Source organism: Chaetodon trifascialis, chromosome 24 (assembly GCF_039877785.1).
Source record: "Chaetodon trifascialis isolate fChaTrf1 chromosome 24, fChaTrf1.hap1, whole genome shotgun sequence".
NCBI lineage: Eukaryota > Metazoa > Chordata > Actinopteri > Chaetodontiformes > Chaetodontidae > Chaetodon > Chaetodon trifascialis.
This window is the reverse complement of record NC_092079.1, coordinates 12,156,569-12,183,569: the sequence shown is the minus strand read 5'-3', so window position 1 is coordinate 12,183,569 and position 27,001 is coordinate 12,156,569. Positions and strand designations below refer to the sequence as shown.

The 27,001-nt window shown below is 44.6% G+C and overlaps 2 protein-coding genes across 4 annotated transcripts in view; one reads left to right on the top strand and one right to left on the bottom strand.

Annotated features, from left to right (window-relative positions):
• The window catches only part of LOC139352111 (calcipressin-1-like), a 248,609-nt gene that overhangs the window by 174,739 nt on the left and 46,869 nt on the right, over positions 1–27,001 (top strand). The window lies entirely within an intron of this gene.
• The window catches only part of dmd (dystrophin), a 166,624-nt gene that overhangs the window by 104,081 nt on the left and 35,542 nt on the right, over positions 1–27,001 (bottom strand). For all 3 annotated transcript variants that reach the window (XM_070994174.1, XM_070994172.1, XM_070994173.1), the window contains 15 exons: positions 23,508–23,636; positions 21,820–21,915; positions 21,337–21,435; positions 20,316–20,497; positions 19,341–19,491; positions 16,654–16,773; positions 12,969–13,070; positions 11,338–11,445; positions 11,045–11,224; positions 7,996–8,165; positions 7,864–7,899; positions 6,592–6,715; positions 3,994–4,072; positions 1,721–1,833; positions 235–363 (listed from right to left, as the gene is read on the bottom strand). In XM_070994174.1, coding sequence (XP_070850275.1) covers positions 235–363; positions 1,721–1,833; positions 3,994–4,072; positions 6,592–6,715; positions 7,864–7,899; positions 7,996–8,165; positions 11,045–11,224; positions 11,338–11,445; positions 12,969–13,070; positions 16,654–16,773; positions 19,341–19,491; positions 20,316–20,497; positions 21,337–21,435; positions 21,820–21,915; positions 23,508–23,636 — 1,818 coding nt within the window. The remainder of the gene's footprint in view (positions 1–234; positions 364–1,720; positions 1,834–3,993; positions 4,073–6,591; positions 6,716–7,863; positions 7,900–7,995; positions 8,166–11,044; positions 11,225–11,337; positions 11,446–12,968; positions 13,071–16,653; positions 16,774–19,340; positions 19,492–20,315; positions 20,498–21,336; positions 21,436–21,819; positions 21,916–23,507; positions 23,637–27,001) is intronic.

The following is a 27,001-nucleotide window of genomic DNA, read 5'->3' as shown; positions in this document are numbered from 1 at the left end:
CATAAATAATCATAGTGTATAAGAAGAAATGAAACAGCAACAACAAATGGACTTCAACAAAAACAAGAGAACCAGATGAAATGCTGTCCGAACGCGAGCGTCATGTTAAAATATTTAGGCTCGGTGCGTGTGTGTGTGCTAAAAAATGAATGCACGTGTAAAAAGAAGCCTCATGTGAAAATAATGCATTACCCTGGAGAAAGTCTGGACTGAGAAACGATTTATTTCACTCACCCGGCATCGGTCCAGCTGTACTTTGAGCGGTTCTGGTTCAGATGCTGGAGGCGCCTGGACTTTGAGCCAGTTCTCACTGCTGTCCACAGCCTGCTCACACTGCTCATACAAGCTGTAGAAGGCCAGTACCTGCAGGACACACACAAAGACAGACACACACGCACGTATTGAGCGAGAGGTGAAGAAAAGCCTCGGTTCAATTCCCAAAAAGACACGAGCAAACACCCACGCAACATCTGTCTCCTTTCACAAACTCTTTCCTGGTTTGCAGTGGAGCTGCGTGATAAGTCAGAATGACCAGAGTGAGTCACCCCACACTGAAATCTCACTCTGCACCTGACAGCAATTGTGTTGTGTTGGTCACAGCCTCATTATTCTATTCACCCGCCTCTTGGACACCTTCAGAGACATTATGGTATGCATCATGTATATCAAGCAGAGACATAAACAAAAACATGTTTACATATCCACAATGTATGGAAAAAAACTGAGGCACTGTCTTTAAGTTTGATCTTCAAAAGGAGAAAAAATGAAGGAACTAGTACTTTGAAAACAACATTAAGTGCATTTTTACTGCATACTTCACATAAGAACGCATGACATGTCTGATATTTCACACATACCTGCACAGGTTAGACTTTATGTGACTTCGATAAGGTTGTAGAGGTAGAAATAACAACACCACAGTGTTAAAATACACTTTTATAAGTAAGCTTTGCATTCAAAATCTCACCAAAGTATTAGCATCGATGTACCAAAAGTACTCATTATGCAGAATGGCCCATTTCAGATTAATATATATTCACTGGATAATTAGTTGTAGTTAATGTGTAAGCATTGCTAATGTTTCAGCTGAAGTTGCAGCTAAGTTAAATTACTTTATATGGGCAGCTTAATCTATAATGATGCATAATGATACAATAGTTCATTCATAGTTTGTGCTAATTGAATTCGCTTGAAAAGTAAAACTCTGCTGTCGACTGTAGGACTCGTCTGCATTTCACTCCAGAGTTAAAATAAAAACAATGTAGTGAGTTTTTAGTTTAAGACTTGACTGCAAAATGCTATGTAACCACTCGGGACTGTAAAACTCCAATAGAAAACAAATCAAAATGAAAGCAGCTAGTGGAAGAAACGTTGTCATCACTGCCAAATGTTCCAGTGGTGTCGGAGCTTGACCCATACGAGGGATTAAAAAGTCAGGACATTTCAGTCTCTGTTGCACATATTTTTTATTAGAGCTGTCTGTAGCAGGACCTTCAGCATTGTGGAAATCAATGCTAAATTGCTGGAATACAGCTTTTAAATACTGGTTACTGTTCAGTAAATAAAAAGCCCGACAGGCAGCATGGCCGCCATCGTTATCATTACAGGTATACGTGCTGTACTTGAGGAAGACGGAGGTGCCTTATGTGATACTGAAGCCGGTGAGGGCAGCTGAATTACAGCGTGCAGAGTGAGATAAAAGGGGTGGACGTGTCTGTACCTTTGTCTGGTAAGCCAGCCATGCCAGCCTGTCTGCCAACAGGGCACAGAATCCCACCCAGCGCTGGTTCAGCTGCTCCGCTGCCTGGGCAATGTCATCAGCACGAGTCCCCTCTGCGGGGGGGCACACACAGAGAGAGACGGGGCTGTCACACACACACACACACATACACATGCTTCACAGTTCACATGGGCACAACTGGTCTCTCTGTCGGGGACAGACATAAATACACACACACTCAAAACAGGTGAATGTCATCTGTAGGAGAGGTGAGGTGAGCCATCAATGCTCTGCATAAAACGTGAGCCCCAAAAACTGTTTATCCGCCTGCCCACTGAACACACACACACACACACACACACACTTCACAGTGCGTTCACACTCACAGCTAACTGACGTCTTTTTGATGCAAATGGCCAATTTCAAGTGCGCATAAAACTCCAGTGCCCGGAAAATGAAAACCTCCAAGAGGCTCCAGGAGGGAAAAATCAATGCTAAAGTTGTACAAAGATGGATTCATGCTCCTGTCTCTAAAAGGGCAAACTGAACCCCACTGGCTGGATAATAATTGGACCTGGAAGAGCAGCATCCTGGCTCACATGTCTCATCTGGCATGCAAACAGGCTGAAGATTGCTTCCTCTTCCTGTAATCGTACCTCAATTATGTTCCATTTATATTTACATGTCAAGAATTTGGCAGATTCTCCATTACAGCCTGCTATGAATACAATAGCAGAAGCTTGATGCTGCAGAAGTGGCACCGTGAACTGGAACTGAGGGAAGACACAGTGTACTTATAACAATAAAGCTATAAGTTTTCCTGTTCCTCCCATTGTGCTGATATTACTGGTGTAACATTGCTCAGTTTGCTAGCATTAGCCACTGGTAAGCCAAAGCTTACAGCAAGGGATCAGCTGGTTCCGCTCAGGACTGGAGAGTGTGTGAACCCTGCAGCTTAAGTGTGAGGCGTGCAGTCGCCACGGCTAAGCTAGCTGCTGATGGCCAGTAAATATCTGGAAACTGTCTGCTGGCTGCCTGTTGAACCACAGCATCTCTCTTTGTGTTCCTGCATGTGTAAAGACAGAAGATACAGCGTGTGGGTGTGCAGGTTTTGGAGCTGTTCACAGGACTTTATGCTGAGAGTTAGATGAGAGGACTTTTGCCGCTCTTGTGTCTGTATGGTAAATAGACACATAAAATGAACTTAGGTTAGCACAACAACTGGAAGCAGGGGAAACAGTTAGCCTGGCTCTACTTAAAGGTAACAAAATCCACCTACCGTTACCTCCATTTTTCCTTGAATTGTATTTTATTTTTATTTTTTTGTTCTCTTCTAATCAAAATGTATGATTTTTATGCTTCTGTAAAGCACTTTGAATTGCCTAGTGTATGAATTGTGCTATACAAATAAATTTGCCTTGCCTTGCCTCGCCCCAAAGCTCACAAATGAGCATATTATATCTTGTCTGTGTAGAAGGCATCATACAGGAGATAATGTGGTGGACAGAGCCAGGCTAAGTGTTTCTCCCTGTGTCCCAGACTCTTTATGCTAAGTTAAAACTAGCCCCCTGCGAGCTCTAGCTTCATATTGAACGTTCAAATTGACCCTCTCTTCAAACTCAGCAGCTGTGCGATTGAGCGACTTTGTCAAAAATGTCTAACGGCTCCTTTAAGCCACTTTTCATAGAGGAGTGCTGCTGGAGTGAAAGTGAGGTAACCACTTACTTTGACATGTTTCAAGTAAGTTGCCCAACAAGTTATTTAGTTGCCCATTAGCTTCCCAAACAAAGGGCTTGGGGCTGAGAGACACAGATGATGAAACCAGAGAGCGTTGTGAGATGAACTGACACATTCTGGTCTTTTCATGGGATCTGCTAAAAGTTCTGGTGCTTAAAATGTGCTCACTGCTCTATTCATCAGCTTTATTCGTCGAACCACATTATTTCACACCACACAGCAGTAAGTAAGTTGAGTAATGTTCGGGCATGTTTCGTTTGAATGGGACTTAGAGCAGAAGCAGGAATGAATAAAGAAGAAAAGAAAAGCGAAAAGTGAAAAATTGAGTGTTTCTCTGCTTTCAGAAGCTCCAACAATTGCACAAGGACGGAGGAGAGGACGGAGGAGAAGAAACATCTCTCTCTCTCTCAGTGTTTCTATGGAGACAGGGATAGAGGGTGGGACAGGTGGAGGCGTTGCCATGGGGACAGACAGGGTGTGCGTGCATGTGTTTGTATGCATGTGAATGAGCGTGTGTGTGCGAGTGTGCACGTTACCCTGCTCGACCAGGGTCTGCGCCGTGCGTGTCGCCTCCTGAAGCTTTCGGTACTTCTCTGGCCGCTCTTTATCTATCGCCTGTGGCAAAGAGAGAGCGAGACAGGGGGAGAGAGGGACGGGGCGGAGCGAGAGACAGGAAGTTAAAGGACAGAGACGGACGAGGACAGACAGGAAGACAAACAGAGCGACGGGCTGACAGCAGGAGAATTACTATTTATTCCAAAAAAAAAGATTTAAAAAAACCCTGAAATCAATGAGTACGACTTCCACAGAATAAGAGGTCCTGGAGTTTTAATCAACCTCTGATCTTATTCCGCTGTGACATTTAGGACAGCCTGAGCATGTCTGGTCAGTCTGTGGGTGAACAACAGAAAGGTCTGAGGACAGCAGACGGCTCACTGATCACTTCAAAGCCCGATGCTGGCAAGTTTAAATACTTCAACAGGAAAGGATGCACGTTAGAAAGGAGCAGCTCCCAGGCCGGTCGTTCCCTGGCCGGCCTGCGGGAGGTAACTGTGCAGCTGTCTGAGAATCACTAAGCTTGTCTGTTAGACGCAGGAGTCGTCGGATGTCGTGTTATTCTTTGCTCCTTGTTGAGATAAGGATTCATTCATTGGTAGTTGAACTCTGTGCAGCTGGACTGTCTGAGAGCATTTTCTGGCTCAACATCTAGTTGTCATTATGGATTTTATAGCTTTTTTTGCAGTCTGTGTCTATATATTGTAGCTGGAGATCATCCACTGTGATCCTGTCCTCAGATAAATGTGGTTTTAATGTGGTTTCTGAGTCAGAGGTAAACACAGACGAACTGTCTGAGCCTCGTCTGCCTCGGTCTCGTGCTGGCCCAATCAGACCACATGTGATGTTAATTCATTCATTCAATTATTTTGTCATTGCCAATCGTTCTGGATCTCTGACCTTGAATAAAATCAGACCTTTGAGTAATAATTTTGAGGACCCCTGAGCTGTACCACTCTCATGTCAATGCATTAACATCAGTCTACAGCCAGGAGTCCATTTGACATATTTAGAGTTCAGGGATAAGAGCGCTATTGACTTTCTCATCTAATTCTTGACAAGGAAGTGGATAAGCTTATTTCCCCAAATGACATTTTCCTTCACATGGTGGACTGCAACCATTTTAGCTCTGGGAACCTTAAATATACTGTATATTATGCATACATGGACATGCCACCCAAGGCATGGCCTGACTGTGGACAGGACTCATGAGCAATTTTCCCAAATTTAGAGCAAGTCTGAAAACTGTGACCACATCCTGTGCAACAGGAGTAAATGCAGCCAATATAACTGCAGGGATTTAGGTAAAAAATGAGTTTTAGTGACAGTCATTCTGAGTCGTAAACTGAAAGCATTAATTGGACTTTGTGAAACAATTAGGACTCAAATGTCCTCTCCAGTAGGGAGATCCAACGCCTTTAGGCTGCAGATGGGACAAGATCCAGACTCATTCTGCGTCCTAATGCGGTGTTGTGGAAGAACACAATGCTTTCTCTTATATAAGCTGCTGGTGGAGAGCCCAGCTGACAGCAAGGCTGAAGAGGCAGCGCAGATCAGAGGAGATTTTGAAGAATCGGCCTACCTAAAAATCATCAGTTTGCATCTATCACCATGCATCATCTGCAGTGGCAGCATTTAAGTTTTACACCTTGTTCACAAGAGGCGCCTGAAAGCCTCACACACTAATTCGCGCCACTAATTTATTATGAATGATTTCTTAGCACATTTGCTAATTGCTGACTAACAGTCGCGCCAGTTTGTGTTGTGCCTAATCTACAGCTTAAATTGTTTATCATGAGCAACCATGCATCAGCGCTTCACAAGCCATTTGTAAGCATTATCTATTCAGGCGTGAGTCTAATTCATTATGAATGTGCTCGTATGAGTGGATGTATATAAATTGTTTGCTGCCTCTAATTTAAAGTTGGAGCAAATGGCAGTCATTAGTGTCGAGAACAAGAAGTAATTGAAAAAATATAATATAGTGAGTAAGTTATGACTGTGTTTGAATCTTAAGTTCAGCCATGGTTCTTAATTCTTAGCAAATGTCATTATTCTTAATTTGATTCATCGAAAGGTGCTGAACCATTATTTTTCACTGAACAATGTGTCGACTCGCTGTGCGTGACGTGAACTCACTCCCTCGTCGTGATGAAGACAGAAAATGATCCCTCGCTCAGCAGTCGGCCTCTTTCAGCTCATTGTTTTGGCTTTATGGCCCATAACTTCACTTCTTTACTTCACTCTCACAGACTTAACAACCAATCACCGATCTCCTTTGTCTGAACTACCTCTCCTCTGCTTCCTTTAGAGGACAGACCCTGTCAGCTGACATACGAAGAGAGCTGCGGTGTAAAAGTTTGAAAACCCTGCAGTCATTATGGACACTTTGCTGCATCTCATGCTTCCACAGAGCCACGTCGGTGTCGCCCTGCATGCGTAATCACAGTTCAGAGCGTCCTCACAGGTATGATTGTCACTGCACACGGAAGGCAAAATTGGAGCCTTGTTATTTAAGCATCACAGGTCCCGGCGGGGTGTGTCACACACACACACAAACACACACACAGTGCTTTCACCTGCACTTTGTCATGCAGCTCCTGAATGCTGCCGTCTTTGCGTGACACAGAGAACTCGGGGCTTTGCAGGATGGCCTCGCCGCGGGTCATGTAGCTGTGGACCTCTGTGAAGTCCACGTCAAATCTGAGGGCACACATGCAAACACAAAGATGCACGTTACCTGCAGTGCAGATGACACTACACAAAATACACAACGCACAAAAATACCGCTGCTGCAGTTTTCTACAATAAATACATTTCAAACACTGCATCCGTCATCGTTCCTGTTAACATAAACAATTTAATTTGCAGATTGTCTGCTGCAGCTGATAACGTCAAAAGTCACATTGGCATTTTCCTCACATCTTTTCTAAACAGCAGATTGTATTTACACAGTTCCTACGTCAATAGAATCACGTCTGTGACTAATTCCAGTCACACCACAACTCCATCCAATCAGATACGGGAAGTCGCTGCATGACTTCATTCATTTAGAGGAGCTGGGATGTCATATGCATTCGTTTGTGTCAATCATTTTCAATGAGACGCAGTGAAAATTAATAGAATTTAATGAAAACTAGTGGAAGGGACATCGTTGTCACATTAGCCACAAAATTACACTTCTAAAGTTATCTATGTAATCTGCAAAGTGGTGGAAGAATTATTCAGATCCTTCACTTAAGAGTACTCCAGATACTGAGCGTTACACTGCAATGCTCAGTATCTGTAACAATAACTGTAAGAATATAATCAAACGTAAAGTAAAACACTTAATAAACGTACATAATCACAATCATCTTGTTACACTACTCACTACAAGGACCCTGTTCACACCTGGCATTAACGTGCATCATGGGAGATCCGACCACGAGTGGACAGCCGAGACACATCAGCGTCTGTGTCTGAGGTGTCCAGCCGAGCATTTGTATTCAGATTTTGGCGCTGCCTGAGGTCAAAGGGCCCCGCGCACAGTTATTTCACACAGGCTAACAGCTAGCTGAGAAAACAAATACCTTTCAAGAACTAACGTACGTGTGTGGGCTATTCCAACTGTTGACACTGCCTGGTCTTGGCGGTCAATTATACTTAATTTCAGCGCCGTCCACGTGTGACGTGATCACCCAAGACTCATGTTAATGTCAGTTTTAAACAGGTTCAAGGTGACTTTCAGAATCTCGCTACTCTCAGACTCCTTAAGACTTCGTTACTATCGTGGGTCTCATTTCAAGCTGGCCTCTATTATCACAATCGCAGACACTCATTATCAGCATCTGCGGCGTTTCATCACCTACCTGCTGAGGTAAGACAGCACAAAGGGGTGCATGAAACTGAACATTTCACACAAGTTAGAAAAGGAGCTTTTGATGCTATAACACTAATTACAATTCAGAGTAGGCCTCCTCAGAGGGGCAACACACACCCACCTTTTCCTGAGTTCAGAGTCCACCACTACTTGTCTCTTCTTCTGTGGTGGCGGCGACTCTCGGGTCTGGCGCAGGGCTGGCACCTTCTCCCTTGTCGTCACCTTGGTAACGGTCGCCGTGACAGAGTGGGTCAGCTCAGACTGCTGGGCCACGCTGACAGCCGATGAGAGCTGAACACACGCACGCACACACGGAAATAAATTTAGACAAGCTGCACACAACAGCAGGCGCTACGGCCGTTTACAAGGATCTGTCAAAATCATACAGATCCCAAGTCATCACTTAACACACTCTCACATCTGTCTGAGAGCCTGAGAGCCTGAGCGCGCGCACACACACGCACGCACGTGCACACACACACACACACACACACACACACACACACACACACACACACACACACACACACACACACAGAGTGCAACCGTGTCCTTGAGAGGTGATGAGTCAAAGATCGGTTACATCAATCACGAGTTATAACAACGAAAATACGAGTCAGGATGTGTGTGGGGATTCAACAACAACTGCAGATGTGGTGTGTGTGGGTGTGTGTGTGTGTGTGTGTGTGTGTGTGTACTCAGACAGCTGTGAGGTGCTTAAGTAGTGATTTGGGATTTCTGTGAGTCTGACAGATTATAATGGCACAAAAGGCTGAGTGACAATTAGAAATATTGTTTTTAAGTGTTCAGGTTAAGACGTGTGTTTCTTGTGACAGCAGTCTGTATTTGTATGGTGTGTGTGTGTGTGTGTGTGTGTGTGTGTGTGTGTGTGTGCAGGTTTATTTCAGCAGGGAGGAGTCTAATGACAGTTAGCAGCGAGTACAAATACTGGGATAGCCTTGCTACCATGGAAACATTGTGTGCAGCTGAAGCGGCTGAGACTGTGTGTGTGTGCAGAGGTCGATCTCCTAATTATCTGACTGATTATAACGGACAAGTAATTGACAGAGAGACAGAGACAACAAGGGAGAGAGGCAGGAGTGGGAGAAACATTGCTTAGTAAATTGTTTATGTTGATATCACATATTATAATATCACTCATAAAACAGCGTATGTTGACCAGCTGAGCTTTCTATTTGCTCTTATTCTGCCTTTAAGTGCTGGAACACAGCTGCATGTATTTTGGGTACGTTTACAACAGGCTGGGCAGGGTGAAGACGTTTAAGAACAATGCGCCGCTGGTCTGCAAAACCTTCGCCTCTCATCCAGGAGGGGTCTTCAGTTCTGGCTGACTGGCAGGGAGTCCAAAGCATTTATCCTCCTGCAGGACTGCTTACACTTTGGGAGTCCTTGAAGGTCACATGTGAGTTGTTGTGGGTTGTTCGGGTCACATGAGTCATGGTATGATGGGTGGGTTGTTGATTCATTCTGAAAAACTCAGGAGTTTCAACAAAACACCACATCCTTGTACGCTTCAAGCCCAGCAACACCCTGAGGCAGACGCTTGTCCACCCGAGGACGAAACGTCCAGGCACAGGCAGACCATCACTGCACAGGGGAGGTGGTCTACGACACCACTTAGCAGCCACTTACAATGCAGTCCTGATACCCCTCCCCAGGTAGCTTAACACCCATTCACACTATGACTCATGTGACCCCAACGACTCACACGTGACCTCACGCACTCCCAAGGTGTGAACGATCCTACAAGAGGATAAATCCCAGGGACTCTCCACCAGTCAGGTCAGTCCGAACTGAAGAGAGGCGACATGTCCTCTAAAACCTCAAGAAGTGCCATGAACTGGATAAAAGAAAATCTTCACAGACAAAATTGAAAAAAAATTCGACATTTTACATCATCGATAATACACCTTTGAGGCTTCAAGGCTACTGTAGCGGAGGCAAGCGACACCTCTGCCCTACAATAAACCTCTCAGGTGACGTGAAAAGAAAAGTTTGACATTTTTAAAAAAGAAAGCGCCGCCTGAGAAGAAGTCCTTCATGACACAACTTCCCTTTATGAACGTATAATATAAACAATTCCAATAATGTGGTGAACGCTCAGCGTGGGGCTCTCCAGAGGGTGTAAAGCACAAAGGCAACATGACAGCGCAGTACCTTTATCAGCACGACTCAAAAAACCACAGAAGCACTTTGTCTTTATCTTATCAGCTGTCAGCGAGCGCGTCAGTTTAAAAACACGAATGTGACAACAGATCCAGAGATAAAGACAGAGAGGATTTACTGAGGCTGTACAGTCACAGAGGGAGAGATGAGAGAACAGCGGGGGTGGGGGGGGGGGGGGTGGGGGGGTGACAATTGAGCCCTCGAACATCTTCAGAAAAGTCATCATGAGAGTGATAATTGCATGACAGTGCAGATTGAAATCACCTCCCTCATCAGCGTGTTAAGCGTCAGCCCTAATTCCATCCTTCCCTCCTCAGCGCTGCTGTGTAACATGAACCTGTCTGGGTTTTCAATGATCTCTGTCATCCAGCCGATCCATTTACGTCCTCCCTCCCTGAGGCCAAACACTTGCAGCTACGAGGACTTGGTTTCGTCGCAGCAGCGCTCTGATATCAGGACAAATGTGGCCCTCTGGATGCTACAAGGATTTCATTTTGACATAGAACCAGTCATCTGCAGGGCTGCAAACCAAAACAAACCAGTTTGGTCAACCAGCAGAAGAAGACTACTTGTCTCAAAGAGAAGTCTTGTGGATCAGTATTTGATCGCCTTCAAGCTGCTGTTTTTTAATCAGCCTTTTCTTCTTAAATCCAGGTCCCTGAGCTGCAGCTTCCTGCTGGTTTTCATCCTCCTACCTAATCACAAACCGATTACAAGCCGGGACACCGAGTGAATGAAATGAAGAGCAATCAGGGAGATGTCAGGACAGAGAGACGGCCCAGGCTCTCAGCCAGAGCTGGCAGACCCTGACCTGAGCAGACCACAGGATGAAGGCCAAAGGCAGAAAAACTTTACCTTTACCTACGCTTACTTCACTACTTACGTCACAAGTTCCATTATCCTTGTTACATGAATGTCACTACTGGATCTTCTGTATTTAACACAGGTGGAAATAGAAAATGAATGAATGAATAATCGTGTACCTGCGAGCTGCTCATCTCCAGACTCTGGACCAATCGGTCCCAGCGCAGGGCGAAGCTGTCCAGTCTGGCCTCCAGTTTGCTGGCCACCTCTTTGTTCTTAACGCTGGACAGCAGGTCCTGACTCATGGAGCACAGCTTGTCCATGGTTGGACGCTTCACCTCCAGGTCTGCTTTCACCGTCTGGTGGAGCACACACAACACATGCTGTGGATTTGACCAATCCTGACATGGCTCTGAAGGTACTTCCCGGACTTCATATTTGCTGAATGAAGATCTGCCGCATGGAGACTCACAGCAAGGCGGCGGAGGCAGGCCACCATCTCCGCCTGGTCCTTCACATTGGAGGTCTTGATGGAGCGAACCAGCTCCTCCTTCTGAGTCAGCCAGGAGTCAAATAAACACTGTGAGGGTGAGAGAGGAGAGGAGAGGAGAGGAGAGGAGAGGAGAGGAGAGGAGATGAGGAGAGAGAAGAGGAAAGAAGAAGAGGGATCCATAGAAATCCAAAGAGACGAGGATGTGAAGGAGAAGTGAATTGAGGAGACAGGAGATGAGAGAAATCTTATCACGTGGTGGAAAATGCACTGGAAGCCATCGTCTCCTGTTGCTGCAGACAGCTCCTGACTGCAGCATCCTCCTCAGGCCTATTGTCTCTGACAGCATCTCTCCCTCTGCCCGCCATTACAATGTGAATATTTCCGTTTCCAGAATAGGGACAGTTCACTCGTAACCGGGGCCTGGAGAGGTACTTGAACGAACGTTTAGCCAGAAAACGGGGGAAGCTGAAATCAATGTATTTCCTGATGCTTTGAATAATTCATCAAATTAAATTTGGCTCTTATGGATGCCCAGAAGTCATTCTAGCCAATGAGCCCTCATTATACAACACATTGGGGAGGTGATTTCATTATGAATCTGTACTTATGTGTAGAACTGTGTAATCACACTTCATCAAATGGGCCCCTGATGCCCCTCGTCCCACATTTTGGTCACATTATCCACAGTTAAATGTAAATATATAAGGTATGCACAGGGACTTTAAACAGTAACACTCCAGCAAAGAAAAAAATCTAGATTTTTACAGTGTTATTGGATAAAGAAAATAAATTAATCTTTCAAAATGTCACTAATTTGTGCCACTAAATGATAAAAAATAACAGAACTGATATGGAGCCAGTGTTAATAAAGGGAGCAGTAAACAAAGAGTGACTATGACCCGAAGGGCGGCAATGCAAATCCAGTTTTTGGCTTTTAATTAAGACTGATCAGTTAATCGTGTATAATCCGATGTCGTGATTCCAGCTTCCTCAATTATTAATCAGAGAACACGAGCAAATCGGATATCCTGACACATCTAATTTCCTTTACAGTGTCTGCTGTGGTTGAAACCACAAAGACGCTGATAAAGGACGCAGAAAGTAAGAGTCAGGAAAGTCATCAATAGAGAATCTAATTAATATTTCGAATCGAAATGCGTCTGTCCTGTAGCTGAAGTCCCGCTCGGTCTTCAGATGAGATGCTTTCAATGCTGCGTTTTTGCTCTTTTTGCAGTCACACGTAAGAGATAAACTTTGATATTTAGAGCAGATTCTTGCTCTTCATGAACTTTCCTTTGATTCTCCCTCCTGCACCATCCTCAGGTCAAAGTTTCCGTTTGCTCACTTGTTGAGTTTCTGACCAAATAGCAGCAGAAGTAACGGCAGCATCGTTTGAATGCTAAATTCTGGCGTTTTGTATTTAACGTCTTTCCATGAATATGAAGTCTGTTTCGGTTTAAAGCGTCTCTTAAAGCCTGCGGGATGTGGGAGTAGACACGATCTGGATGATCTAATCTCATTATACATGCAGCAAATACTGCTGTGATCCTCAGCACACACACACACACACACACACACACACACACACGCACACACACGCACACACGTACCTGTTCATTAGTGAAGTGCTGCCATTTCAGTAAAATCTCCTGAAGCAGAATCCAGCGTTCTTCTGTCCATCTACAAATGGCTGCCCAGCGGTCACCTAGCACCTGCATGCACACACACACACACACACACACGCACACACACATAAATCACCTATTAATGCCTACATTAGCACAAAAAAAAATCTGCCTGAATAATTTCCCCAGAGGAGCTGAAACGTTTTCATCACGTTGCCTCAAAGGCTGATGGGAGCACATTTTCACTTGCCAGTTTAATTTTTTTAGCTGCCAAAAATGCCGTTTGATTCGCGCTCCTCTCTCTCCCAGAGGGACGGAGCTGATCACGGTTGTGGAAGAGCATGAAAATTCATAGACGGCGGGAACAAAATATCTCTATATTCTATCCAAATGAGTCCATTGACTGTGCAAATGCAACGACGGCGGTCTGGAGCGTCTGTGAACCGAGCTGCTTGTTGATCTTTTCTGTTTTATTGGCCGATTCAAGTACAATATATGGCCAAAAGTATAGTTTTTTGGGGGTTTTTTGCACATGGCTGTTGAGACCCAGTGCAGGTGAGTAAACACTTAAGAGCTTCAATTTTGCCATCAACCATTTTCTATACCAAGTGCTGCCCTTCAAGAGCGGATAAAGGCTGCAGTCATTGGAATTTTATATGCAAGGAATGCCACTGAACATACAGCAATGAAACGTTTTATTCCGAAAACCATCTGTCTGGATTCATTTGGCTCTTAAAAATGGTAATTTTCAAGTTTTACAGTTTCAGGTGAGCTACCTGTGCAGCCCTGAACTTTCTTTCTTTCTCTGAACTTCACCAATTCAATATTTTGAATATTGGACGATGTTTTGGGCATTCAAACCACACAAATTCAGGTGGTTTTCCAATTAAAATGACTGCATTTATGTGGTACTTTTCTGCCTCACAGGACAAAACGCTTTACAGTTTGCCTGTGATTCACCCATTGAAGCACGCGATCATCCCGACAGCTGAGGAGCTGCCAAGCTAGAGATCTGGATCCTGCAGGAGGAGCCAGGGACTGAACCACCAACCCTGGGACGACCCGCTCTGCCTCCTAAAGTTAACATTTCAGTGCGATTAACTCAAAGTGAAATGTGATGATTACATTGCACAATGAGATATTCAGCTGCTTGTAGGATTCGGACTAAATGTTAATCAACATATAGTTTCCATTGGTCCTTCCTGTCTTTTGTCCTCAGAGCGAAAGTTAATTTTTCCTGACTCTGCTGTATTGGCGTATCGGCAGCTGGCTGTTAGCTGAGTAAAGCGGGAGAGATGCTCTTCTGTTCCATTTAACTGGCGAAGACAAAACCCACAGCGCGTCCACTGAACAAAGTCATCAGAGTGACAGAGAGGCCGAGAGGACGGGAGGAAATGAAAAGACAATGGGATGCAAAAAAAAGTGAGCGACAAGCAAGCGGCTGAAGACAGACGTGGAGAGAGAGGCTCAGCAGGTTCATCTTAAGATGAATGGCCTGTAATTAATCAAGTGACAGTTGAGCAGCGGGTAGAAACCAGGGAAGGCACCTCCTGTTTGCATTTTTACGCTCTCTCTCATCTATTTATCTCTCTCATCTTGTATTTGGTCATACACAACAGCAGCAACGCCTCCAGGAAGTCACACACGGAGCCGTTTAATGTGACGCGGTGACTTCAAGATACTTTTTAAAATGTTTCGAAGTTCGGGAGGAGAGATTCTCATTTTCGACTAATCTGCTTTCAGTACAAAGCAGCTTACTTTTATCCAAAGCTCCTCAAACCTTTTCTCCCCAAGGAAGAGTTTCAGTCGCATCCAATTATCCAAACTCGTTCATTTCCTGTTTGTCTGCGTCGCCAGCTCGGCCCAGATCCACCTCAGCTCGCTCATTCACACCTTCCCTAAAGATATCAGATTGAGCTCCGAAAATGAAATCACCACGAGCTCCTCTTCCTATTTTCCATCAAATCAGCTCTCCATCACAGTTCACATCATGTGCAGCTCAGCCCGGCCGCCTCAGCACCGCCTTCATCTGTAATCCCGGCCGCAGCCTGACATGGCTGTTAAAATATCTTCTATTTGGTGTTCTCCTTACGCGTGGAGGGATTATCATGATCATGGACCCTGAGGCCGGATACACTTTTAAAGTACATGTCAGGAAATGTAATGTGACCTTAATCCACAATCCAATTTTATCCAAAGCAGATGCATAAACAGAAGAACAAGAGCCTTTTTTCAGCTAATTGGCTGCTTTACAAAACACCTATACAAACATTTAATTACATTATTGTTTTATTTACAAGTACAGGAAACCGTTGAAACATACTGTATGTCTACACTCTTAACCCTCAAGGCTAAGGGCCCCCATTGTCTTCATGGTCGTGGGAACTTGGCAGTCAATGTCAGTCCAGTATCAGGGCAGGTAGTCAAACAGTAATAGATTAGATTCATGTGCACGGACATGAATGCTCCATAATTTTCTGACAGTCAGCACGACTTTCCAACTAATAATGACGAATGTAGTGCAAAGAGAGAGAAGGTCTGCACAGGGAGGCGGTCAGGGTGGATGGACGGTCAAACACAGGAGGTTTGATTCCTGTGGGAAACCAAGTCTGATTGTTTCAGAGAAGATGTTATTTTAACCCAAATCGTATTTTTTTGGAGTAGTTTCAATGTCTAAACCGAACCAAAGCGTGACCAGAGCGTGAAATGTTTCCCAGCAAGTTTTATTTTGAAAGTCTGACTGAATGTTGCATTTTTATTATTGCTAACTTGACCACAAATGGAGAAGGATGGTGGACATGGTGCAGATACCTCGCAGCATTTTGCTTCAGTTTGAGTAATTTAAGCCAAAATGTGTTTTTTGTTCATTTCGCTTTGATTTATCAACGTGGAGTTAAAAGCATACAGATGTTGCACAGCATGCAAAAATGATGTTTTTTCATAGGTCAGAGGACTGATGCGTCTAATCTTCACCTGTCTGTCGACTGTGATGGAAACGCAGACAAGAACAGGATGGAGGAACCTCATAGTTCTTTGAGAAGCAGTGCCTGGGACTGAAAGTTGCAGGTACAATGGGTGGAAACGCGATTACAAAGTGACGGTGCCTGAACACAGGGCAGCATGCACAATTAAGGCGAGTGTATCAGACAGCGGTGGAAATCAGCGGCTGCACTTTTAATAGATTTCAGCTTGATTCTTTGCGGTGTATGGGACTTAACAAGGAGAACTAAGGCTCATACATCAGAGGCTAAGACAAGCGTGGAGAATTAACCGCACAAACAGGCAGCCAAGTCTGGCTCCTGGCTGGAGTCTGTGTGATGATAACTTATAGAGTAAACAAAATCAGCAGAAAGCTACGAAACAGAAGCACATCTCGCTGGCAAGGTCTAATTACAGCGCAACACCAAAGACAAAACTATCTCCCGTTCAATCTATTTTCCCAGAGAAACAACGAGCCGAGTGTGCTCAGCCCGCTCCCACAGAGAGAGAACAAGTGAGGGAGCGAGAGGACAAGGGACTAACGAATACACAGAGAGAGAAACTCCATTACTGTTTCAGAGAGGGAGATGAACATCAGAATTAAAATCTGTTTGACTTCCTATGAAGCTCTCTGCGATCAGCAAAGTCTGTACAACATGAGCACACAGCGCATGTGTGTGTGTGTCCTCACCTGCAGTTTGCTCTCCAAGGCGGCGGTGGCGCTGTCCCCGCTGTTCTCGTCCACCACCACGACCATGTGGGTGAGAGAGTTGACCCTCACCTGCTCCATCTCCAGGTCCTCCTGCAGGAGCTGCAGGACAGGAACGCACACGTGAGTCCAGCGCAACAGGCGACTTTAGCGATGGCGAGTGAGTGGTTAGACCGCAGGAGTTTAGAGCAGAGCGACGTTTCAGCTACGCTCCCTGAACACTGGGTGGCAAACAGAGTTACACAACAGACACAAAGTTTCCTTCTGTGGCTGCATCTGATGATTATCAGTGTCCTTAAACTCTTACTCATAACTTCTGGACACTTTTATACTTTCTTTACACATTTAAACAGCAAAATGTTCACTTTATTTGTTCTCTCACCGAGAAGATGTATTCAGACTTTAAAAATGTCTCCACCCTTTGTATTTTATTGTATTACTTCAGCTTTATCGTGTCTTTCATGGCTGTTCTGAAATGGTAGTTTAAGTTTTATGCTGTTTGTGCTTCTTCTGATGTTCTCAGTGCTGTGTATTGTGCAGAAAAATCCTCTTCAGTGTCTTCATGCAGCCGGTTCATACAGAACGTGTGCGCTAACACCGACACTACAATCTCGCCCTCACGGTGTCACAGTTTAGTGGCAGCCGAGTTTCACGCTTAAACTTGACAAGTTTATTCAGCCCTTATGTTTAAACGGCCACTTCAATTTATGCTAATGATGCGAAAATTTGGCATTCTTACTTGTCTCATCATTTTAGCACCAGTCTTACACTCTTAAAACTCAAATAGCGAATCAAGATCAATATGATATTCAGCATATCATCTCTGTCTCTGTTCATGACCGTGTACGACAACCAACACATGGACGCAACTGAGTTAAAGCCCCCGCACTTGGAGCAATGAATAAATAAAAAAGGTAACTGTAAAAACTGAATTAAAAGAAGAGAAGTTACAAGCTTTTGTCTTAATAGCCTTGAACACAACCAACTGCCACATGTAATTAGATGTAACTAAACTAATTTCCACTTTTCGGCCTGTATAATGTCGAGGGACTAACCCAAAAACATCCAGCAGAAACTACGAACCCGCTGACACAGGTGTAAAATCTGGTCACACTGTTTAAACCTCCGGCTGCTGGGAACAGGATTCAGCTCTCAAAGCTTCTCTGAAAGCTTCCACTTTCTTAAAATGAGATTACAGCATACAGCAGGGGAAGAAACAGCAGCAGAGTGGATGGTGTTCGCGTCTGCGGTGAACCTGTGATTTCGGAGTGAATGACAGCGTGCTGTGTTTGGTGGAAAGCCGAGCAGCATTGTGATCGCTGGTAATCGGAGGCCATTTTCCATTTCCCACCTTTCAAGTGGCAGAAGCGGCAAAACAAAAACACAACTGAACCGACTGTCAGCACGTCGCCGTCGGCGCTCCCAAACCGAGCCAGTTGCCTGCTTAAATGTTCACCAGCGGATTTAATTTTAGCAGCTTCTAAGTGGCGAGGTTGGCTGATTGTTGTTTCCCCTCTGCAGGACTGTTTTGTTGAATCTCGTCAGACAGAGCCTCCCACTGTGAGAAGAAAGTGAAACCTTTTGACGAGAGTTTGTAAACAGTCGGCTAATTTGATGCTTTTTGGTTGTCGGAGATCTGTAAATCTGCCAAATGAACAGATGGAGTTAAGATGGGTGCAGAGCGGAGCCTCACACATGTCAATTATATCTCTGTTGAGATTGATAATTCACTCAAGCAGCAGGTGGCAAAACAACTTGAGCAAAAGGTCCATTTAGTGGCAGTGCTGGAGCTTTCAGACCGATCGCGCTCACCCTCCTCCTCGGCAGGGTTTGCTCAGTCGTCATAGAAACAGAGATGCTCAGGTTTTCTTTTCTTCCCAGAGCATTTTAAGGACTTAAGGCTGGAGGAGGTGTTATATTTTCTGTTCAAAGGTGAATATCCTGAAAGGTTTTTACTATTCCAAAGCACCTTCCTGGATAGAGCTTTACAAAACCGCTATCGTAGAAATTTCGGCTGCAGGGAAGTCAAAACGACCTTGTTCCCTGAATGTCAGCAAAGCACTGTGCACCTGCCTTTTCTTTCCCAGAGAAGACAGGAAAACGAGCTGAATGTGCATAAGTCTCAGCCACAGTTTGGCTATTTTGTCACGCTTAGCTTTCCAATGGATGGATCACTGAATGGGGCTACTGGGCACAGACCCAGAGGCCCGGGCGGCGTAGTACAAATACTTTTTCAGCATTGTGTGTAATACTGGTCGAGAGGTGTCAGTGTGAAGTGACAGCGTAGTGTCAGGTGTCTTTTGTGGCAGAAGAAAGGATCCATGCAGCCTGTTTTTAACCAACAGCAGCCCTGACTAGTTGGGGGCTGCTGCAGGATAAGGGGCTTTTATGCATCTGTGTCCACTGTCTTCTAATCTATTCAAGAAATAGTATCATCTTTCTTGTCGCTGGTGTAATTATTCATTCTCATCTCTAACAAATTGCTTTGCGCATTTCTCATTAGGCAACTGGGACTCACACACAGCCTTTTTTCATGCACACCTGTGCTTGAATACCATCGCTGTCACCCGGATAAATGAACCAAAATAAGACGCTCGAGATCTTCAGACTAGATTTTAACTTAACGTTCAGCCTGACAACAACGTGTAAACCTGGATTAGTCTGACCACCTTGTGCTCTTCCACTTGGTGCTTGACGTCCTCCAGGTCAGGACCCAGCGGCTGAGCCCCCATCCTCTTAATCCGTGCCTCTGTTACATCCAACCAGTCCGTGAGCTGCTGCAGCTGCTGGTGCTGCAGGTCCATCAGGACCTCGTGGAGTCTGGGAGTGAGAGACAATTCATTGAGCTGACAGAGTTAGCCATTATCAAGAACAGAGTCTTGCTCAAGAGCAGTTCAGAAGGGCAGGATAAAGGGTTAAACACGCTGCACCGACTGCTGCTGCTTTAATTGGTCGAGAGGCTCCTATCCTGCTCTTATATTCACTCTTGTGTTATAACAGACCTTTGTTATCTTGTCTAAGTGGTATTTGGTAGTGGAGACCATGTCTGCACAGCTTTGTGCTTGAATCAACAAGATTATCAAAGGAGATAGCTGAACAGTTAATTAAATTTGGCTCAGTGTCAGTTATCACTGGATTCACCGTAATTAGAAAGGACGCCGCTCTTTGTCTCCGTGAATGTTGGCTGCTGTGTGGACCTTCATTCATTCATTCACTGGGTAAAAAGAGATGAAACTTTATTCACAGGCCCAAATTAAGATGGAGAAAAGCATGTGGAATCATTTTTCCCTGTGCTTTTCTGTGGACTTCAGTCTTTAATATGTATGTGTGTGTTTCCTGGTTTTTATTCTCAAATCTTTCCTCCATCATTTTTTCACTTCATCATATATTTGGAAAGGTCGACGCTCTCGTTGTGGAAAACGAATTTGGTCTTCAAGGCCTTGTTGTGTAATTTTACAGCGTGCCACAGAGCCTGAGGACCAAACAGTGCTTTCAGGCTGTCTTGAATATTTATAGTGTTGCACTGTTAAAGCACATGAGGAGTACATGAAACACTTATGGAAAGAATGATGACAGAGAGCTAAATGCTAACACCAACATGGCTAGAACGACACACCCAGAGCTCTTCACAGGAGTGCATCTACCTGCTCTGTCTTTCCATGCTAGCCACTCTCAGATGCTCCCATCGGGAGTTCAGGAGGTTCATCTGCTCCCTGACTTCCGAGTCTTCCTCCTCGCTCAGGTTCCCCTCCCCCAGCAGGGCGGCGCCGGCCCGCAGGACCCGCCCCACGCTGCCCTGGTGGGTGGTCAGCTCCACCATGTAGCCCTGGTGAGACACAGAAAGACAAGGACGCCTCACATCACGACCCCCGCTGAACTGACCCCTCTCCATTCTCTCTCACTGCTCTTGAAATACATTTCCACCTCAGTACTTAATCTACTTTCTCTGATCACTTAACTCCTATATGATCCTTGCTGGGTCTCACACAGGGTTAATTTAATTTTGAGAGCAGGAAAGCTGATCGTAAGTCAGCAGTCCTGTAAGTCCACATCCATCACAGTTAATTCAGCACGTACAGTTAAAGCTGCTACGCCCTGCCTCAGCTCTGATTGGACAAACACCTTAAAAATTCGAGCAATAAACTCAAAATAAGTCGCAAACACCATCATTAAGGGAGCCTCATCTTACGGTTTCAGGGACATACCCAAAATGTCATTTCATGTTCTTCTTCTTGTCCACCTTCCACCAACAAACACACTTATTACTGCGGTCTTTTCAAGCCCTTCAGTGTGGTGAAGGGGGGCGAAAATCTTTTCTCTAACTACACAGTTTTCCTAGTTATTGAACATGCTATGTTGTTATGGATTGAAGGTTGCAATTACTTTAACTTCTTTGTTGTTTTCTTAGCTGTGTCTGGTCTGAGCAACGCTGACTTAAAGGGGAAAAAATCCAGTGCAGTTTGCTTTTTACAGCTACGGATGACAGCTAAGGAGGCACATTATTATTACTGCTGATCTTATTGTTGTTATATTATCATTCATGGGCCTTCCCTGTCAAACAAACCTTTGTGTTGGGGAAGAAAACGATCTTAAATTAAAACGGTTCTGATACAACTGATTACACCCTCTTTGATACGACCTGGACTTCACTGCTTTGGCTCTCACCTCATGTGTGTGGAACTGCTCCTTCACCTCCTCCACATTGTTGGAAATGGGAGGCTGACCCTGGAGCCCATCTTCGGCCGACAGCAACCATGTCAACACCTTAAAATTCAAATGCACGTAGTTAAAGGATGAGTCTGATGAAGAATCCACTGGTTCCACCTCACAAAAGGCTCAGCGATTTCCTAAAACAGCTGGTCACTGTAGTTTTTATCAAACATCACACAGACAGGAGGAAATAGTGGATTTGTTTGTGGCAGATTAATCCACATTTGGTGCTACAGTGAGTATTTCTGGCAGCGGGACGGTCTACGTGGGATTGAGTCAAAATAAACTACAGTGTGTGTTCATTGATGTGTTTATAATAGTTTTTGGACAACAATGGAGCTCCACGGCACAGAGGAATAAGATATATCAGTTCTTCTTTAACAGAAGAAAAACAGATTAAACAGGAAAGATTTCTGTGTCAGTGCCATAACACCGTACCTCCTCCAGTGCAGCCTGGTAGCTCTCCAGGCTGGTGGAGCCTGGAGGCAGAGGACTGAGACCCCGCTGCAGCTCCTCCTGGCCGGGACCGAGGAACTAGAGAGGGAAGGGGTGGATGGGGGATACCGGGCACAGATGGAGCGTGATCGTGGATGAAGAAGAAGTAGAGAAATAGAGGAAAGGAAAAAAGGGAATGAAGGAAGGAAATGAGGAGATGGAACAAGGACACAGAGAGTATGTTAGAAGTGAGAAAAAGGAGGGCAGGGAGGCAGAAAAAAAACAGGCAGCATGGAAGAAGGTAAGACGGCAGAGAAGACAGAGAGAGATGAGGAGAGGCCTGTTAGTGTTAGCCATTACCGGTGCCGACAAGAAGTTCTGGCCTTTGTCCAGGCTTAACAACTTGTCTTCTTCCTCTCTGGGTCTCTCTCTCTCTCTCTCCCCATATCTCTCTTTGTGTGCCCGCTACAGAGCAGGACACTAACAACTTCTCTCTTTTTATCTCGTCTGCACGCTCCTCCTCTCACTCTATTCTTCTCTGCGGTAATAAGGTCCTGAAAAGATACACAAGGCCCGTCCACGGTGCTGATAACTGTCCAGCCATTCTCCCTTTATGCCTGTTATGTATCGCAATTGTGTTTTGTCTGACAGCAGAGACTCAGAAATTAGTCTGTGCTGACAGAGTTTACAGCTTGAAAAGTAATCAAACATTAAATAAAGGCCACATATTTAGGCCCCTGACAGAATTAAATATGCTCTTTGTCTTAAATTCGACCATTATGCACTATGCCGTCCTTATAAAGCACGTTTGACTGAGGCAAACTGAGGATATGCATTGTAAAATGTCAGCTCTGCTCCTCGTATCTTTGTTGCGATGAGACAGGGTCCTCCATCCTGCATTTCAAAGACCAGCGGGTGTGCTTGGATGAAGCTTATCTGACAAATTATCTCTTCTTTTGCGATGCCTTTTAGGTGCCAGCCAAGTTGAGTTGAGCACCCTGCTGATACATTAAATATTTGACAGTTTGACAGTCTCTGAATACATTCCACCCAAGTCAGAGCAAATTATGGGCCACGTTTAGTTACGCAGCCCAGGGTGACGGCCTTGAAAATGCTTCTGAACACTCTGAAATGTCGTGTTTTGGATTAGAAAGGACAAGACGGGTGGATGTACAGTATTGTGTTTCAAGGTGCTGTAGCTGGTACTGCAGGGATGCACAGAGCAAGAGCAGGTCTGACTACTTCATGAAGAGCTTTTCAGGAAGTGCTGCTCACCTGCATCTACAAAAAAACCTTTCTCTGTATCACTACAGATAAAAAAAGTCCCCATAAACATAATTAGTATCACTTCTGACTCATGGATAGCTCAAATGAATCACATCAGTAGCAAAACAGAATACATTTTAGATTATGAATGAAATGAAAAACCATGTGATCGGCAGGCACGCCGCAAAAGATGTCCAACTCAACAAGCCCCAACTTTTCAGGGTGGAAGACTTTCTGAAGCAAGCATCCATTCACCTGTTGGAAGACGTTTTTCGGTACTTTAAGCTCAGCTGCAGACTTGGTGTGATGGACATTTTTTGTCAATAACAGACAAACAAGGGCAGACATAAGAGCAGGTGTGCAGCCACAGCATGCACCGACAGATGGACATTTGGCGTGGCGTGTTAGTGTTGCAAAACACGGACCTGATCAGTAAAACGCCTCCTCTTTTGCTCGGGCGACTTGACATATGCAGCCTGGGTGTAGGCATAGCTTTTATAGCGAGGCTGAGGGGAGGGACTCCGCACTCGCCCCTGAGCCACACTCACTGTGATCTGAGAGAGAGATGGAGAGAACAGGACAGAGAAGGAGTTGGCAGGAGAGGCCACAAGAGAGAGAGGGAGGACGGGTGAAGGAGGCGAAACAGTGCAAAACACAGAGCGAAAGATCCAAAAGCCAAATTGTACAGAGGAAAAGGAAAAGGGATGAGGAGAAATTAAGATGAGGTGAGACGAGAAAGAGAGGCAGGAAAGAGAAGAAAAAGTAGCATGAATAATCACACATAAGCTCTGTTTCCATCCAAATGTCAAGCTAATTTTAGGTGAACTTTTGAAACAGCATAAATAAAAAATAAAATACAGATTGGGTGCAATTCTATCAGCAGACTGTCGAGAAACACATTATGAGAAAAATGAAAAGTCTCAAAAAATAATACTGAGCAAGGAGCAATTTACTTTCATTTCAGCAAATGTTAGAAATGCTGCCATATTTCATGCTCTCTAAAGACGACAGCAGAGAAATGCATCGTCTCATACAGTTCAGTGAGGTTAAAAGTCCAAATCACCACAGTGAACTGTGTTACAGAGAGACTGAGGCGTTGACTTAAAGTCATTCATTTAGAAATGAACTGAAAGTGAAATTCTCTCAATTTTTTCTTTGTTTTTGAATTTAAAGTTGAATATAAAAGCAATAAAAAGCATCATTCCTCGATCTGCAGGGACAGCCTGACTTGGTCTGGTCCGACCAGCAGTTTAGGCTAATGTTAGTTAATGTTAGCATACTTTAGCTCATTATTATCATGACTGTCTTATCATCTTGCAATAGTCACTTGTGCCAAAAGTGGCTGCTGTCATGTGTCACAGCAGAGTTAGTTTTAATGACTTTGTTCACTGTTTGAAACTGTACTGTAGTTCACAAATCTTCTGAAAATAAGTAAAGCAGGTTGCTGCACTGGCTGAAATCAGGCTAAAATAAATTTGCTATGTTACAGATAAAAGCAGCTATGGTTGTCAAACAAGTGCAGTGGAGTAAAAAACTGTGAATTTCAAATATAAAACAGAAAAAAATCAAAATACTCAAGTAAGATACCTTGAACACAGAACATAAAGGGTTCTCTTTTACTTTCCACCACTGCTGATTATTCAATGTATTTCAAATGTGACACTTGATAAAGTCCTTGGATGGAAACCCAGCGACAGATAACGCAGACATGAGGGACAGAGAGGCAGAGGTCGACAGATGTGTTATGCAGGAGATGAGATGTGGACAGAATGAACAGCAGCCAACAGCACAGAGTCAAAGCTGATGTTGTTGTGAGCAGCTCCACCACACCCATCCACACACCAGCAGCTTCCTGACACACTCTTTCTGCCTGCTGATGTTTCAAAGTCACCAGTTTTACACTTTGTTTTCTCTCCAGGGAAAGAGATCACTCAACTTTCTGGCATCGACATCCTGCCTCACGCTCGGGAAGATTTATTCCAAACTAGCAGCGGCTCCGGGAAACTGCAGTCCTCAGCAATTTACCATCATCTGTCATTTATTGGCTAGCAAACAACTGACTGATTTTTATTTTCACGAGGTCTCATTAAAGGTTTACAATGACGACGCTTTGAGTTGAGTTCGAGGTTCATGAGACTCCAGATAAGGTGCTTTCCATGCTTTAGTCGATACAGATGTGGCAGCAGCTGCGAGCAGCAGGTAACATTTCCAGGATAAAGGAAAAGATTTTAGAGTTTAAGAGTTATTATTTCTATTAGTCAGCTTTTAACAGCTAGCGCGGCCGTGTCAGTCTCATTTCAGTGAGGTAGCTCGGTGAAGTTGGGGCCAGCACATTATCTTAGCTTAGCCTAATTCAGCTAAAGGGGGAACAGCTTGCCAGACACTGTCCAAAGACTAAAAATATGTCCATTAAAGCTCCATAATGAACCAATAGTTATTGTCATTATTGAGGTTTAGGTGCCTGTAGGCAGATCAGAGCCGGTGCATAGCCAATCTTTATGCTAAACTAAGCTAACAGACTCCAAAGTTAACTCAGAAATGAAAGTGCTATCAGTCTTTTCATCGAACTCTCGACAAGAAAGCAAAATGTTGAACTATTCTATCGATTAAATGTGCAGGTAACTTATGAAACAAGTGTGCGGCAGTACACTAGGAGTGAGCACAGGAAGTGCAATGTGACATCTGGACCGGTCAGCTGGGAGCGCAGAGGCAGCTTTGGCAGCAGTGGGAAAGTTCAAGAAAACAATCCTCAGCAGAAGTGAAGGTGTGCTGCACACTAAATCCCTCTCACGCTGTGTGCAATAAATAATTTATGTTTGGATGATAACAATATGCACGTTCTCCCCAAATGGTTTAAGTGCATGATGAAAAATTTAGAGGTTCGCTTATTGATATGAGTCTGCTAATGAGTCACACACAGTTTTGGATGAAGCCTCGTGGATGTGGGTCACGGTCAGTTGTACAGCGACTGTACGTGTTTTGGATGGAAATCTATAAGGGGGGGGGGAGTGTTTTTCTTCTCTGGTGTGTGTTTCAGTCCTGCCTCTTCATGTGCTTCAACATATGAAATCTTTCAAAGACAGATGCAATTACATAAATACTTCATTCGTCAGTGGATGACTCACCAACAACAGAAATATGGACTCTAAACTGCTCGTCAGAGCAAAGCTGCCATATTAAAAACACGTCTGGTTTAAACTGAGTCTTTTGGTTCTCGTATTGAAATCTAACTTCGCAGATCAATACCACAACATCAAAGGTACAACACAGACATAGAGGGCGTGTGAAATATTAATCCCAGCTTCACTATTGTCGTCTGAGAAATGAAAAAATAGGAGTGTAACATCCTGTTAATGTGCTTTAAGAGATAACGGCTTCCAAGAAGCAGCTCCAAAAATATAAGCGAGAACGCCACGATAGTAAGTTTGAAAGGATGTTTACTTTTATCTTTCATTTAAGTCCAAAGTCCAACACGAGGCCGGAGGAGGCTGTCATTGAGTGTACAGTTCAGGGTTTCACCTTAAAGACCACACAGCAGCCAAACCGCTCAGGTGTCCTTGTTTTCGATGGACAGGCGACGTCTAATTGACGACTGATACTCCCGCTTGTCTGACATTCCCAGGACGCCGTTTCCACGACGGCCGGGTGAGCCGCTGCCTCGCTAAAAGCAAGTCAACCATTCCACCACAGACATCATAAAAGTTTAATCTCTCCCTGTCTCCGCTCCTTCTCCCCAGCTATCAATCTCCCCTTTCACCTCCATCCTGTCTCGCTTCCCTGTCTTCTTCCTCTCTTCACCTGTCATCGTTTCTGGGTCGGTCTTCCTCTCCTGTTTTACCCCTCGCTGTTTTCCCCCTTCTCTCTTTCAAGGTGGATTAGATGTTTTTCTTGCTGTAAAGAGCAGACAGCCAGAGGCGAC